The 17,336-nt window shown below is 38.0% G+C and overlaps 1 protein-coding gene across 1 annotated transcript; it reads right to left on the bottom strand.

Moving 5' to 3' along the window:
- Nucleotides 1-5,278: 5,278 nt before the first annotated feature.
- Nucleotides 5,279-13,326, bottom strand: LOC117816120. The gene is made up of 13 exons (XM_034688238.1): nucleotides 13,207-13,326; nucleotides 11,385-11,427; nucleotides 10,934-11,020; nucleotides 10,461-10,578; nucleotides 9,642-9,764; nucleotides 9,445-9,522; nucleotides 9,021-9,071; nucleotides 8,051-8,101; nucleotides 7,889-7,963; nucleotides 7,081-7,289; nucleotides 6,736-6,895; nucleotides 5,724-5,818; nucleotides 5,279-5,415 (listed from the first exon to the last, which is right to left on the bottom strand). The coding sequence occupies exons 2-13, from the start codon at nucleotides 11,415-11,417 to the stop codon at nucleotides 5,296-5,298; spliced, it is 1,200 nt and encodes a 399-aa protein (XP_034544129.1). The 5' UTR covers nucleotides 11,418-11,427; nucleotides 13,207-13,326; the 3' UTR covers nucleotides 5,279-5,295.
- Nucleotides 13,327-17,336: the final 4,010 nt, after the last annotated feature.

Genomic DNA, 17,336 nt, shown 5'->3' with positions numbered 1-17,336 from the left:
CTCAAAAGAGGCATCTGATGATGACAATATCCATTGACATGCATACATCAGGTTTGGGGTGTGGTAGACAAAGGAGTATGAAAAATGTGGCTCCAGGTCAGATAGTCTGTGAACTTTGACACCTTCTGGGGTTGATATCAAACAAAGGCCTAATCTGCACATCAAATCCCTGCCCATCAGGTTAATGGGACAGACTTCAGAGAGCAAGGATGCATGTTTGAAGCTAGTATTTGACTCATCCCCACATTTGAGTGAGACAGTAATGTTTCCTCTAATTGTTTAACCTGATGAACCAACAGAGTATAATTAAAATAATCACCAATAAATTTTAGTTTTCTTTTTAGTGATTTCTAAAGCTGTTGTCACAGAATGTGAGGCTCCTGAGACAACTAAGAATGAAACGATCAAAGTGTGTACTGAACGTATGTTAGAGCAGTTGTATGTCTATTGTCTAAGCTCTCAACAGACTGTGTATTACTCTTCTCAGTATGTGTGTGTGAGTGTGGTGCAGTACCTTCTTCCGACCTCACAAGTTGGTTTGGCCTGTCAGCTGGAGTCCATCCCTCTCCGACAACCCTCACCCATTTTCAATCCAACTTGTCCACTGGGGTTGATGATGTATTTCTGTGACAATCACGTCTCCAGTGTCCATGTTGGCCACAGAGGAAACATACATTCAATTTCCTGTGTCGGCCACGTCCTTTCCCTCTATGTTCATGACCTGATTGTCTCTGTTCCTGGACTGTGTTGTACATGGTTATTGCTGCCATGTGAAGCTCTTTTTGTGTTGTCTCTTCTTTTGCCTTTGTCTTCAAGAGTATTTGGTCATGGGCATGTATGGCGTGTCTGCGAAGTTCGGACAGGCGTGCATCATTCCAACCAATGCAGGAATTTTTAACAGCTGAGGCAATATCTGGTTTTAGTCCATTTAAGAAAAAATTGCAGAGATAAATTTTCCACACATCTGGAGGGTTTCTTAACTCATCAGTTAGTTGAAGGCCACTGTAAGTGTTAAATGCCTCTGTCAGGCGGGTGAGATATTCGTCAGGGTTTTCATCATCCTTTTGTCTGCAGGTGGTGATTTTCTCCATGTTAACTTTTACAGGGAAAGCTTGAATGGATGCATTACACAGATGATGGACAGTGTCTCTATAATGGGCATTAGACTCATCTTCCCAGGTGATGTGTTTACAGCGGATGTCAGCACTTGGGAATTTTCCAGTTATTTTTTGCCAGTCTGTGGGTTTCATCTTGGTAAACAGGAGTCTTTTTAGTTCATTCATGGTGGGTTTAAATTCTTGGCAGAATGTAAAAAAATTGCTCAGCAAACATTTTACCTGATGTTGTGGGGTTGGGTAGATGCTGTGATGCTGCTGTGATGTCATCAGATGTCCATGGACGGAAAACTAAAGTTGCTCCTTCTGGTCCAGATACTTCAACCATGGGCATGTTGAAGGCTGTATGCTGATTTGGATGACACAGTCTGTGTGCAACTGGAGGAGAGGGGGTGGTTGTAGAGTTTTGTGGTGGAATAGTCACTTCAGGATGAGCTGCTTCTGAAGTTGTTGTTTGTTGTGGCATGGTGGATTCTGCTACTCTTCTCTCGTTGGGTGTTGTGGAGTTGTATGGTGGTGAAGGATGAAAAGATGGGTTGCCGTTGAGGTCTGGATCCAGCTTCAAAGCCACCAACTGTGAAAATAAAGAAGTGGAGATCTGCAAGTCTGGTGTTCTTTGCATGTGTGAATATTGTTCCTCATTGGTTTCATCTTTTTTGCATGAAACGGGTAGTTGTTTCTGCATTGTTTCCCTATTTTGCATCTTTACTTCTCCTTTCCACATCTGTAAACATTCTTTTTGACCTTCCATAAATTCTAATTTTTTTAACAGATTTCTAGTTCCTTTCCCTTCAGTTTTTCTTCTAAAGTTGCTATGTTTCTTAAACTGAGGGATCCCCCTATTGGGAATCCAAGCTCAGCTGTCCAGAAATTTAAATATTTTAGACTTTTATTCCCATATTTCTTTCTCATGACATCCATTTGTCCCTCCGGAGATCCAAACTCAACAGAATTCTTCCTCCCCATTCCAAACGAGGAGTTCGTGCACAACGATTACAATACAGACGTCTCTGTAAGGATTACTTCGTTTACGCTACAAGCAATTAAAAGCACATTTCGTTTACGCTACAAATGATAAAAGCACATTTTGTTAAGTTACAAATTATAAAAGCAGACCTTTCGTGGATACCATGAGAAATTGAAATGTTATGCCAAATTATAAACCCAAATTTCAAAGAACAATCATTTAAATATCAATATTTCAGTGCTCACCAGATGAATTTCGCTAAATTGCATTCGTGGAATCCCAGCGGCAAAGATCTGGGGCGTCTGCGGTCAGTCCTCCCTTCTCAGAAAGAGATTTGAGGTAAGAGGCTGGAAAACTTTTACTTCCAGGATGGCCTGTCACTGACCGCGTTCCGTCCCAGACGATCGCTCGAGGGATCCCACTTCTGACACCAAATTGTTGTGGAAGTTTTTGCCGTTACTTCCCGTTACTGGTGAATAATGAAATAGAGACTTCTGCCGGCCGACAAGGTTTTATTTTCTTTGCAAGGAAAAGGTCAGTCAACACCCGAAAACACAATGGGACCTAGTGTCTTGATGAGGGGTCAAGAGATGGGGCGTCTCGGGCACTTGACCACAAAGGAACCGATTTTACCATTACATGGGTTACAGGCCATTGATCAGGAGGTGAGAGCTGTGTCCAATGTGGTGCGCGCCCTCCGCTGTGATACTCAGGCCATTGTTGCGCACAGTAGATCAAGCCCTCAGTGTTCAGACATGCTAGTGGCCAGAACTCCGAGTCATTGTTTTTTGTTGAAATCATATGTACACTAATGTTGATGTTTGGTTGAATAGTGATTACAGAGACAAATAGGATATAAAACACGTAAAATGTGGTAAGAAGAAAAGCTACAACGTGATACTTTCAGGTGTAATGTTCTGTATATTAAGACACCAGTGAATTGAGTTTGTTTCGAAGAAAAGGAGGGATGTCATGTATTGGTTAGGCAGGTCACATGACAGAGGTGAAACCAGAAGGAGATAAAAACTGTTCAGTTACGGCATGAAGCCGAGAAGTTGTATGTTCACAGTCTTGCAATAAAGCAAGTTAGATTAGAAGCTTAATGCTATTATTTAAATCAGGTTACACTATCTAATTAAGTATTAAGATAGGCACACAACACTTATGTTGCTTCTCTTATCCCACTCACTGTACATGCACTCTTTAGTAAATGTTGTGAACGCCACAGACTCCAGTTTGTTCGTTTTTTCATTTTTCATTGATTTAACCAAGAATCACTTTGGATTGTGTTCTATCATCCAGACTGGACTGACTGCTCTCTGGAGGTGTGGGTGAGAGACTTATGACATTTTAAAAGACTACTTTCTTATATTCTTCAAAGGGCTGACGGCTCTTCACACAAATATTTGAAGGACTCTCAGAGAATCAAACATTAAACAACTTTAATTTAATACTTTCTCAAGCAAACTTATGAAAACATTTGTTAAACATATTTATTGATCAAATTGTACAACTGATGTTGTTAAATCACCTTTAATATTCTTTAATCAGCTTAAATGTCACATAATAAACCAAACTCGTATCATGCATTAGCAATACTCTTAAAGCCGATCATAAGCTCCACAAAATGTAACAACAGATTTCCTTTATGATTAAGAGCTACAAGGACACATTTTTAAACATGAGAAGCATTTATACTTGTACCACACGATCAACGTCTTTAAAATCCTAATTTAAACCATCACTCACATCCTATTACAGAAAAGATCTTTTCTTACACGACAAAGCTAAAAATAAAGATCCTTTGCATTAGTTTCTGATAGTTCATTGACATTTTTAAGAGATCGTTTGGATTTTTTTGAGGGGGGGATTTATGAAGTATCTGTCAATAGGAAGCAGGTCTTTCATTTTGGAGCAGGGATTCAAATATCCCATACGAAATATTAAACCACCGTAAGTCTGGCACTTATTTAAGACGTGTTTCTTTACAATGACACCGTATGACACAGTGAATGTTTACACTGTGGTGTACAGGGGGTCATCCCTATGTTCCCACGTTTCTAGGACATTTTCAAAATTAGGTCTAGTGTTCCTACATTTCCCTTCAATTTAAGCTCGCACAGGACTTCTTGGAAGCACTTTAAAATGAATGAATGAATGAGTCATTTTATTTCGATCAGCAGCAGCAGAAATCCTCACAATCACAATCATTACAAGAAAAAATAAAATAGGCTGATCGAAAAGGGTTTCGGTTGAAGCAGAGCTTATAGATGCCGAAATGTGAGAACATAGACACGCTCCCGTGTACAGGACAGCGAGACATCATGTAATGTTGAATCGATCATTCAAACACTTGGGAGCCCTGCGTTGATGTGTTCTCTGTGTAATGGGGGCGTTCACATCAAACACCAATAAAATCATCCCAGCTAGAAATTTTTTGTTATAAAAACGTTCTGAAAATGTTACCAAGAATGTTCTCGAAATGTTCTCAGCGGGAAGTTTTCTTTAAGTTCCTAGAATGTTCCAGGATAACGTTCTCTCAAAACATTCTAAAAATGTTAGGTGACAACCTTCTTAAATTGTTAGGTGACAATATTGTTAGAACATAATGCCCGAATGTTCTCAAGAACGTTCTCAGCGGGAAGTTTTCTTTAAGTTCCTAGAATGTTCCAGGATAACGTTCTCTCAAAACATTCTAAAAATGTTAGGTGACAACCTTCTTAAATTGTTAGGTGACAATATTGTTAGAACATAATGCCCGAATGTTCTCAAGAACGTTCTGAGCGGGAAGTTTTCCTTAAGTTCCCAGAATGATCAAGAATAACATTCTCTAAAAACACTCTATAAATATTTTGAGTTCACCTTCTGAAAATGTTAAGTTACAACATTGCTAAAACATTATTTCCGAATGTATCTAAAACATTTTTCAGCTGCTTGGTTTTTCTTGTTCCCAAAATGGTTAAGGATGTTACAAATACAAATGGACGCAGTAGGAGAGAAACAAAAGTTCAAACAGATCGCTCTTTTCTTTATTTTTCAACATGAAAGTTTGTAGCTTGTACTTGTACCAGTACTTTAAAATGAACTAAACTAAATTAATATTCTGCCACAAGAAAAACAAAAAAAAGATGACATGCGTTTTCATATCACCAACCTCTTAATATCACAATAACGTGATTTGAAAAAAAGAAAAAAAGAAAAAACAATCTTAATTTATTCTGAGTCTGAATAAAGTGTGGGAGTTCTGCTCCCATCAAGTTCTGCTTCATTTTCAGTAATCAGTCCCCCTGCATTATTGTCCTCAGTCATGGATGGTCCACTTGCATCATCCACCTGCATTGTAATAAAATTGTATTTAAAATCAGAATAATTTAGAAATGATCATTAGTCTTTTTGGTAAACATCTAAATTATAGGCCACTAATTACACAGTAATTACTGGAAATACCTAAGTAATTCAAAGTAAAAAAGATTTATATCAAGTGATAGCATTACAATTACTGGTACTGGTAAGTAAAAAAAGCACAGAGTCAAATAACTGAGTGACTCCCAGTGCAGGCTCACGCCTTACTGTGTAATTAAAGGCATTTCATTTCAAAGGACCTGGGTTTTTTCCCAATGGAACAAACGCATTACACTGACCTGAGTCCTTCTGTGGGGAGCATATCTAAGGGTATCTGATATGCAGCTTTCGATTGTCTTCTGCAGGGTCTTGGAATGGTTCTTCTGGCAGGCCTCTAAAGATAAAGACAGACAGAAAAAATAAAGGTCTTTGAAGAAGTTGATTTTGGCTCAGTGTTATTCCAAGGACCTGTCAAGGAACAGCCATCTTGCAAACAGGCAATTCAAGACGGCTTCATCTGTAGCTAATGATAGAACAGTACTTGAAGTACCTGGGCAAAGTATTATGTCGTGTTCACACCAGACACGAACGATCACGCTATTCGCACGAATACAGATGCGAGAATGTTTTGTGTTTACTCGCTCTATTCGTGCAAATGACTCGCTCAATTCACGTGTCACAATCGCGCGTAAAAGAGTGCCCATGATGCAAATTTCCGCACAAGGGAGGGGGGTTCCCACGCCACGCTAGTCTGTTGTTATCAAACAAGGTTGAGCTCGCAGACATTGAATGGGGAAGCCGGTTATGCTAAAGGGGGCAGAGCTAACTTCCTACTACAACCCAATGCAAGTTTTTCACAATTCACCACATAATCCTCCTCCCTCTCTGTCCTCACACTGAGCTCCTGATTATTCCTGATCCCATAAAAACAGGTAGAGTCACAAATTTCAGGGAAGCTGCAAAGAGATGGAATCAATGTGTCCCGTATATTCCAGATGGATGAATCTCCACTGGTCCATACGTCACACACCACACGTCACCGGGTGATCTGCACGCTGATTGGCTATCGCAGCGCGTACTAAAGTAAGAAATGGGTGAAAGTACAAGTATTCCAGAGTGTTTCTGGGAGGGATCTAAGGTGTCAGGCAGTTTGAAAAATTATGTCCAAATAGGCACTGTGCTCACTGATGTTTTTTTTGTTTCTGTCCATCAGTCATGTAGAGACATCAAAAGTTAAATGATCTTTGTTTGGTCTCAAAAGATTGCAGTTAGGTGAGTAGAAACATAAAAACTATACTAAAAAAAACTTACTGACTATGACTGGATATATCGCCAGGTCCTGGAATTTTCTTTTCCCCTTGCGGCCCTTCAAACTGTAGTTTGCCCAAAGGGCATTGGTTCCAATCCTCCTCATAATTCGTCTGACCGAGTCACCGGGTGTTGTACCTCCAAGCAGAGACAGGTAATCGACCTGAGAAGAGAAGAATGAATGAATGAATGATAGAATTGCAAGTGATTATTATTCTGTAAAAAGCAGAGTGCTGCAAGATGAATTTTTAAGTACATAAATCTTTGATTGCGATTCAATCAAGTGTTTAAGTCTATATTCACTATGAAGTGGCTGTTATGCACATACAGCAACATCTATTTGCATACCACTTTCTTCCTGTGAGCTGCATCATTTAGTTTGTCACAAACTGCTTCAAGTGCTGCTGCAGTCTTTAGTGGACTGGTGAGCTCTTCAATCTCAGGGTCAGCAGACCTCCCATCTTTCATTAAAATGGTCTTTATGGTAGCAAGAGAATCTTCAATCTTGTCCAGCCTCATAAAGATGGAACTCACATACGGTGGTATGCAGGAATCATCTAAGACATAAGAATACACAATTAATTTGTAACAAGTCATTCTTTTATAGTCTTCTTGTCTTTGGCAACTTGGGCTGGCGGTATAAACAGAATTTAAATAGATATTTTTACACAATATTTACAAAGTGATTTTTGATAAATAATCATCAGTTATGTGGATGTAAATGAGTAAGTGGAAGAAGTTCAGAAAATGCAGCCTTTAAAACGAGAAGATTTTAGGATTTTAGATTATTGCAATATTCAAAATCTAGGAGGATATCTAGTAATACGATATTGATACATTTTCAAGCCTTTCTAGCAAAATGGCACATGGGAAATGTGTGTTATATATTAAAAAGCAAGAAAAAAAAAACTAGTTGGTGTATTACAGTAGAACCTCATAACTCTTTGGAACCCTGAAATGTTCACAACTCTAAAAGTGACGCCAAAAAACACAAGATATACTAAATCAAATACTTCTTTCAGTTTCACAGTTGTCATTTTGTATAATTCTTTTTGTGTGAATTATGTATACTTCCGGTTTCAAACCCTGTTTGAAAGACCAGAATTTCATATCTCACTTTGAGACTTGCATGGTCATGATGAAGATGCCAACTTACTTTGATCGCTTGGAGTTGTTTTTGAAGTGCTGATGGGGGAGGGACCTACAATTGGAGTGCTGGTGAGGGAGGGACCTACATATGTGCAAAATAAACAAGTTACAAGTTGTGTACAAGTAGTTTTGGCACCATATGCAAGTTGCTTATTAACTAAAGGCATACCTTGGCCACTGCTCTGCAGCGCATTGAAACTGCTGGTTCCTGTGGGATAAGCTTAAAAAACAAACAATATACAAATAACATATAACAAAATTAGTTACAAGTTAAATCAGTGATCTAAGGATTCTGAACTACAAGCATTTGAGACAGCTTCCACTAGAACAGGGGTTCCCAAACCTTTTCATGCTTGGACACACCTAAAGGGACTGTTTTTATCTCTAAATATTTAGTGAGGTTAAAACAAGTTGCCAAAAAAGAAGTAATGATTTCAATGCACTTCTATCAATAGTTGTGATGAATTCTATTGGCTTTACAGTACATTTTGTTGTAAAACATTCTGACATTCAATACAAGAGCTGTTTCTAAGCATTTTCCTAGAATACACAATCAGGTTATTCACAGGCTCTAAAAACATGATAAAGCTAAGATTGATCACACTTTCTGTGTGCTCCCTTTTGCTTTTGGAGAATGATTTTGTTTTTTAGGCTGCACATAAGCTGCTCTAAGTTTTAAATATGTTGTTGACAGGTGGCTATCAGAGTTCAAGGTGGCAATCTTGAGTGGTCAAGCTTTGACCTGACAAATACTTCTCAGAGGACTACAATACAAAGCAGCCATTGGAAAACAGACTCCAAACAAGTGTGCAAACTGCAAGTTGGGTGCCTGCCCTTATTAGTACATGAATGATAAAGTAGTGACCTTCCATGCCGCGTGTGCTATAAAAAATATTTGTGCAAACTCACTTGCTCCTGCAATGTCATTTAAAAAAAATGAAGCCTCAAAATACAGCAACTTTCATGCCAATTTTTTTTTAAAAAGCTGAAGCAAAATCAGGCATTTCAGGCCGCAACAATCACAAAATCCTGGAGGGACTAATTAAGGATGGGGCTGGATACCTATATATGCTTCAGCTCCAGATGGATATTATTAAAAGATGACAAGGTTATATTTATGTGTTGAAATCCAAACTTACTTGAACTATTCTCGTCATCTCCGGCTGAAAATAAATCCAGTGATGGGTTGACTAGAAAAACAAGGTCACAGAGAGTTAGAACGTAAACACCGGTTTCACCAAAGATGCTTTCTTCATTTTCATAAATATTTTCAAGTGTTAAACAAATAGGTGTGTTTGGCGATGGCAATAACTTAGCAACATTCCGAGCTACTGGCTGTTGAATGTTTTACAGTTGATTCCATTTTCATTGTCAAATTTGGTGATTCCACCTTACAATGGCATAAGCCTAGATTAACTGCTTGGTTATAGACTTAATTTATGCATAATAAACGGGATATAATATTAATATAATATTTAAATGAATAAGCACTGAAGTTCAAATGGGATTATAAAGGAGGATTGACAGCCCAGACCTTATGGTAACCCAGTAACATTTACTTACAGGAAGGCATTGTCGGCATCTGTGGCACTGAGATAGTTCTTTTCACTCGTTTGGCTACAGGTTGATCTATTTCGGTATCTGATGGAGAGATATTCAAACATAGGTCAGGTAAGAAAGTACAGCATTGATAGATAAATATTTTCTATACAGAGATATTTTCCACACAATCAAGCAATCTTACCAATTTCATTTCTTACCAGAATCTTGGTACCGCACAGGTGCAACAATCTTCCTGCGGGAAATTTCCTCCTCCTGGTCACTCTCTAAATTTGACGTGACTAATGCTTCGTTGACCTTTGCTCTGGCCTTTGTGTACGTGTCTACAAAATATGGGTGAAAATCAGAGCTGAGAGACATATACACACACATTATTTTTTAAATAAATACACATAAATACATTCATAAATGCATTAGGGCTGTAAAAATGAACATATCAAATCAATTTTGTGCTCAAAGATACAAAATTTAAGCTGGTTCTAAAATAGAACAATGATTTATTGAAGATGTACTGTCGCAGAGTATTGCTCCACAGAAGTGCAGCTGTACCTGCACACACTCTACTACAATGCAGTTACCTGCCTCTGCCTCTTACCTCTGTGGGTCAGAAAGAGCCCTTATAAGGTAAGACTAAGGTCAGTTTTCCAAAGTATTCAAACATGTTTCCCTTCTCTCCATTTCAACCCTTTCGGTCTCTCTCCATTTGCAAACGTTATTTTTCTGTACTCTGGTTCATACAAGGGATGACATGAGATCAGATTTTGGTGTTCACAATTGTTATTATCGACACTATGAAGCTACTATAGACACTACAACTACTGTGGCTGCTCTAAGCAGTCAGGGTTCGCGACCAGACCAGAGAGAAAGTCTAGCCAAAGTTTTCTAGTGGTTGTAAATGTTACGGACTTTTTGTCTCAGGCTGTAAATGTGTTAATTTATGCTGTAAAAACAGTTTGCATTTTAAAAAGGTATTTGTTTGCTTAGTTTTGTACATAAAACGGTACAATACAATACCCAACCTGTGAGTTTCAAAATCTTGATTTTATCCTTGGTCCATCGTTCTTGGTCCGGGATTTCTCTCTTCTTGATCTTCTTGGTCACATTGTTTTCTGGTTTTGGCCAGTAGCAATACACAGCCTGCAAAAAAATTAAAAACAAGATGTTACGCATGTAAAGAAGTTAAGTTTATTCATATAGCACCTTTGACAGAGCAAAGTCACAAAATACTTCACAGGAGTAAATAAGTGACTAAAACTATCAAATATAAACCTAAAAAAAAACACAGATATAAAAACATGAGAGGCTAGACAAAGGCCAGTCTGAACAGACAAGTCTTTAGCTGTTTTTATCAAAGTGTCAGCAGAGACTGCTAATCTGAAGACCAGTGGAAGAGTGTTACACAGTTTATGAGCCACAAGCCGCGCTAGCTGCTACAAGCTGCAGTACAAGTTTACATTATATTTTGCATCAATAAATTAGGATTAGGAAACACCTTGTTTATAGTCTGAATCCAGCTGGTTGGCACAACATCCACTGTGTTTGTTTTGAGGAAGATCACAACTGCAAACTGTTTTGTGTTCTGAAAGAAGAAAAATAAAATAATGTCATATTCCATCTCCCATGCACAATCCCAATTTAAATGAATACATTATTTAATATACTTCATTTAATAAAATCTCTCTCATCTGCACAATTGTGTTCGGCATAAGCCCCCTCTCCTGTATGTTCTTGGTGTTGAAAAAGCAGTGAACGACACTGAAGAGCAATGTTTGTTGGTAAGACGTCTGATGCAGCGTCGCGTGCACATTTTTCTTCAAATCTTTTTGCCCTTTTCCAGCGGGCTGAGTGTGTTCTCTCTGCCATCTCAACTTCCCTAAATTCTATACACCCCAGAGAATAAAAATAAAAATGTAAATAAGATTATTTTAAAAAGAAAGGCATACCAAGGCTGATCTGTCTGATTGGCTTAAATCCATGCTGTTGACACTGTAAAGAGAGAACACAAAAAAATGTCAATGAGTATAACATTCATGTAATTTAACATCAGTATGGTTACCTAAATAGTTGACCACAGTAATGGACAAAACTATATGACAACACATCCCAGACCAAGACTAAATTCTGTGCAGCTCTGCTGTTTGGGTAAGAAAGTGCTCTCATGAGGTCAGACAGACGAAGTTTTCAAAAATATTTCACCTCTCTCTTAATCAGGCCCTACAGTCTGCATGTGCAAAAGTTCTTCTTCTATGTACTCTGGTTCATACACAGGGTGCGAACTCGTCACAGGAAAAAAAAAAGGTGACAATCACCCCCAATAATACATAATAATGAATAAATAAATAAATAATAAATAACAGGCTGAGAAAGGTTGATAGGATTACTTTTCTCTTTGCAACAAAACATACAAGTCTTCCAGCACAGCAGTTGCATATGATGTTGCTGTGTGGTTAAAGTTGTGTCTGGTTTTCTATAAAGAGAGAATAAGAAAATACAATCTGAATGAAGACTAACATATACATAAATTAATTTCCCCCCTAATCTATTAATTTTATTTTAATCATTTCATTTTTCTTTTACTAATTTTTAACTCTTTTCTGCACTGTTTTTTATTCTTACTTTCTCTGTAGAGCACTTTGAATTGCAATTGTGTATGAAATGTGCTATAAAAATAAAACTGCCTTGCCTTGAGTTACATGCACATTATCACCAACCTAATATAAACTAAACAGATGGAGGAATTAAATGGCTATAATTACATAACTCATTTACAGCATCACAGAAACAAAACAAGAGCTCAGGTCATATTCAACACTGGGGTTCACTTCCTGGTATTTATTATTCTGGTTAAACTTCTCCCGCTACCAAACCGGCAGGATGCCCTTATTCTTAAATCTACTGGCATGCAATATACAGTCGCCTAATTAATGTTGCTTCAATCGTTTGTCGTTCAGATACACTTGACACTAACTATTTCAGCTCAATCAGAAAAAGACCCTCTTAACATTACCAGTAAGTAATAAGCGCATGTGGCGCAGATAACTCACAGATACTTGCAGATTACTTTGATGAGTCAGTCTTTTTTTTTTTTTCAGATCTACACGATTTACATGGATGACCTAGTTTAGGGTGAAAAATGAAAACGGAGAAGTTGCACCACTGCATACAAATGGCCTATTGTCCCCACAGTGTATTTGATCTTTAGTATAAACTGCTGATAATCCGACCCAAATAGCTGATCTGCAGCGTAATATAGTTTACTGCAGGACAGGTATAGCTCCATCTCTTCTATGGAAGGTGCGCGGTTGAGGGTATTTAGTACCAAGGAAAGGGCTGTCTGACAGCAATGCAGAGCGTCAAAATGTTCAAAATATAACGTACACTCAAACGGATATGCATTTTCCAGGATGGACCTTCTTTTAGGTGGCTAAAATACTTCAATACGTCCCAAACCGCAGAAAAAATAGCATCACACACTGGTAAAAAAAGCTAGTAGAGTTGCTTCCTTCATTCTTGAAAAAAAACCCGACTTTAATTGATTACGTGGCAAGTAAAATATATACGTTCACTATTTATCCATGGCGGTGGATAAAAAAAGTTGATTTTGCGCCCAGCTTCCGAGCAACTTCTAACCATATGCTTGACATTATAAGAAAGTAGCTTGGGCTAGTGTTATCTTGCGGTCAACAAAGTAGCTTCGGCCAGAGTAACGTCATCAATTTAAACAGTTTATTTAATCTTATCATAGACTGTATAATCAAACCTTACCGTAATTAACCACGATGTGCCTCTCTGGTGGAATCCACTGTACCTCGTTCCCATACAGCGCTCTCTCCTCTTCTCGCGCTTCAGGTTCACATCTCAGTAAGCCGTTAAACCGCAATAGCGCTTTTCGTGTCCTGCTGGCTGTGATTGGCTGGCAGCGGAAAGGTCAGAGGTTATCACCATTCCTCGGTTAGCTATTGGTGCAAGACTGAAATTTGAATTTTGGAATGCGCGGCTTTTAAAACTGCATACATCTCTCATTTTGCAGTTATGAAATGTAACTGAGTACATTTAATTAAGAACTGTACATAGATACATCTTTGAGGTACTCTACTTGAGAAAGCTACTTTATATATTTTGCAGGCAAATGTCTCACTCTACTAATTTTTTTTGATGACTTCAGTTAAAATATGTTTTGCTGATGTACATCACAGCCAAAGTAGCGCACTTATCAAAAAAATGCTGACTATCGGATCTGAATCGGTCGATAATTGGTCAACCCATAATATAAATAAATATACTATGTAAAATATATATGTAAAAGTATGCAGAATTTACTTTAAGTTGTACTTTAGCTAGTTAAGCAGAGTTATTGCCAGAAAATGACTTCTTATTATTATAGTACAATAAATATACAACAATACATCAGTCTTTATTTGTATAGTGCCAATTCATAACAAATGTTATCTCAAGACACTTTACAAAAGAGCAGGTAAATAATCTAACTCTTTTTTATATCATATTTCAAAAGAGAAGGTGAAAGGCCTATTATGTTATATTAGGGAGTGACTGAAATGATATCTCAATATCATAGAGTGGACTGAAATGATGGCATGACTGTGGACATTGCTTTTACATTGCATATATTTAATAATTGCACTATGTTTATAACATACACATTATTTTCTGCTGATTTGTGTGTTTTATCTTTTCACTCATACAGCTTTAATGCTGTAATTGTATTTGTATGTGCTACTGAATGACAAAAATTTACTTCAGAATTAATTTAAGTATCTATCTATCTCTACCTATCTATTATCTACCCAGCATTAATCCACCATGAGCACAGCACTAAGCAACATTTAGCAAAGTTACATTGGCAAGGAAAAACTTGAAACGTCAAGCAGAACCAGACTCATTGGACTTGGAATGGGGGATAGAGGGAGATGCCGGAAGGAGAAGGATAGAGACAATCAGAGCAACAACAACAATAAATAAGATAGAATTTTAGCTACAATGTCAGTAATAATGGTAACAGTATGTGTATCAGTAACAGCTAGGTATGATAATAGACTGATCAGTCTCATATTAACATTAGCTATCAGAAATCTTAAAATCAGATATCTTAAGACTTTTATTCAAGTACTGTATTAACATGGGGGACTTACCAAAGTAATATTTTAAGACAATATCTTTACTTTTACTTGTATGACTTTTGGGTACTTAAGTAGTGAAATTAGAACCCATCTGACTTGGGGTTATTTCCAGCATGTCCTATACTTTCCTCAACTGAAAGGTGACCAGGCAGCATTATTACCAGTACCTAGACCTCTTGATGGACTGGCTGACATTATTGATATGATCAAACCTCCATGTGTGAGGCAAGGCAGATACACCGGCCTGCTCGCTTTGTTCAAAGAGGGGAAGTCTAGAGCACATTTTAGGCTGCTGCACCAAAGCACTTGGAGAGGGGCGGTACAGATAAAGACATGACCAGGTCTTGAGGGCAATTTCAAATTCCTGAAGTCACTGAAGTCAAGCACACCAAGAAGATTCAATCCTCAAAGCCAACCTTAGTCCAAACGGGTGAGCAGCCAAGTTGTCTGCAACAACAGAAGCAGGAATTCTGGCCTCTGAAAGAGACTGGCAGCTGATGGTGGAACTTTAGAGGTCGGTTCCTGTAGAAGATTGCCAACACCAACTTAAGACCTGCAATGTACTGGTGTCTAATTTCCACAAAACAAGTTGTGCTCCTGAAGTTGACAGTACATTGGGAAGACCGCTTGGAAGAGGCATTCATGAGGAAGATCACAAAGTATGACCGCTTGATCAGAGAGTGCTGGCAAGGTGGCTGGAGAGCAAGATGCCTGCCACTAGAGGTAGGATACAGGGGCTTCGTAGCCCAGTCTCTATTCAGAGCCTTCAGCTAACGAGGCATACAGGGGGGGAGGAGGAGAAGAGCCATCACTGATGCAGCAGAGAGAACCTCAAGAGGGGAGAACCATGGGGGTATGATGTTGAAAGACCAAAAAACCCCAATTATTTCAAGAACATCACTAAAGATGTGTCCAGAGGTATCAGCAGATACATATAAGTCTTGGCTTACATTGGTTTTGGGGAGGTAACTTAGCCAAATTTTATTTAAAATACATTATATATAAAAGTTCTGTCATATGTCATTTAAGGCCTTACTAACATCCTCATAACATCCTTCGGATGTTGCAGTAAAAATTTCTGTCCTTTTTTTTAATAAATCACATCACAGGAACGTTCTAGAAAATAACATTCTGTAGTCTGAGGCCTTAATAACATTCCAAAATCATTTTCCAAATGTTGCTTTGAGAATGTTCTTCCTCTGTTGCCATGTAACGTTGGAGAAACGTTCTAGAAAAAACATTCTGTAATCTGAGGCCTTAATAACATTCCAAAATCATTTTCCAAATGTTGCTTTGAGAATGTTCTTCCTCTGTTGCCATGTAACTTTGGAGAAACGTTCTAGAAAAAACATTCTGTAGTCTGAGGCCTTAATAACATTCCAAAATCATTTTCCAAATGTTGCTTTGAGAATGTTCTTCCTCTGTTGCCATGTAACGTTGGAGAAACGTTCTAGAAAAAACATTCTGTAGTCTGAGGCCTTAACAACATTCCAAAATCATTTTCCAAATGTTGCTTTGAGAATGTTCTTCCTCTGTTGCCATGTAACGTTGGAGAAACGTTCTAGAAAAAACATTCTGTAATCTGAGGCCTTAATAACATCCTGAAAATGTTTTCAAAATGTTGCTTTGAGAATGTTCAAACTATGTTATATTGTTACATTGAGAGAACATTTTGTAAAGAACATTCTATAGTCTGTTATCTAAACAATGTCCCCAAAACATCCTCAGAATTTTACAGACAAAATGTTTTACCTTTGTTCGCATAACACATCACAGTAACGTTCTGGAAAAAACTTTTTGTGATCTGGGGCCTTAATAACGTCCCAAAATAATTTTCAAAATGTTGCTTTCAGAATGTTCTCTCTTTGATATCATGTAACATTGTGTGAACATTTCATAAAAAACTTTCTGTAATCTGATGCCTAAATTACATGCTTAAAACATTTTTGAATGTTGCTATGAGAGTGTTCTTCACTTGTTACCAGTTAATATTGTAGGAACGTTTTATAGTAGAACATTTTATAACCTGTTTCCTAAAAAATGTCACCAAAACATCCTCAGAATGTTGCACCAAAAACATTCTTCCTTTGTTAGCAGTTAACGTTATTAGAACATAATATTAAATGATAAACATTCTTAAAATGTTCTTTTAACATTATATAAAGATGTTTTCTTTAAACTATAAACAGAACTTCTAGGGAATGTTAGCCAAAGTTCTGGGAATGTTCCCTGCTAGCTGGGATTTGGGTCAGTGAGTTACATTTAAAGTCAACGCAGAGACACGAGTTCAGTCCGGGCAATGGGAATGACGTGAATTGTTCGCACAAATGAAGCGAATGCGATGTACGAAGGGCGTGAATTCAAGGCGTGTTCATCGCTCCACTCATTTCATTTGCAAGAGTTCAAAATATGAACTCAAGCGAAGGACAGAGAGTGAGGAGGATTATCTGCTGAGTTGTGAAAACCTTTGCCAGTCACTTGATTCCAGCTATCGGTTATACTAGGAAGTTAGCTCCGCCCCCTTTGGCATAACCGGCTTCACCGTTCAATGTAGTCGAGCTCAGCCTTGTTTGATGACGACAGACTGGAGCGGCGTTTGAAGGGAACCCCTCCACTCCTGTGAAAAACGCCAATGGAGCAGGTTTTTCGTGTGAATTAAACAAGTTAACCCAAATGTTCGTACACGTGCAAATTAAGCGATTTTTCATGAGCGTTTTAGAGAAAGCTGCTAACACATTCACTCTTCCTCCTCAGCTG

The sequence above is a fragment of the Notolabrus celidotus genome, chromosome 7 (assembly GCF_009762535.1).
Source record: "Notolabrus celidotus isolate fNotCel1 chromosome 7, fNotCel1.pri, whole genome shotgun sequence".
Classification (NCBI taxonomy): Eukaryota; Metazoa; Chordata; class Actinopteri; order Labriformes; family Labridae; genus Notolabrus; species Notolabrus celidotus.
The sequence above is the reverse complement of the archived record's forward strand: the minus strand, read 5'-3'. Positions and strand labels throughout refer to the sequence as shown.

What these genes read in the sequence shown, in the direction of transcription:
- LOC117816120 (XM_034688238.1), bottom strand. Translation starts at nt 11,417, where the DNA reads ATGGATTTAAGCCAATCAGACAGATCAGCCTTG. An exon ending in TGTGCGGTACCAAGATTCTG is followed by an intron (nt 9,523 to 9,641) that starts GTAAGAAATGAA and finishes TCTCTCCATCAG; the next exon opens with ATACCGAAATAGATCAACCT. An exon ending in CAGCTCACAGGAAGAAAGTG is followed by an intron (nt 6,896 to 7,080) that starts GTATGCAAATAG and finishes TTCTCTTCTCAG; the next exon opens with GTCGATTACCTGTCTCTGCT.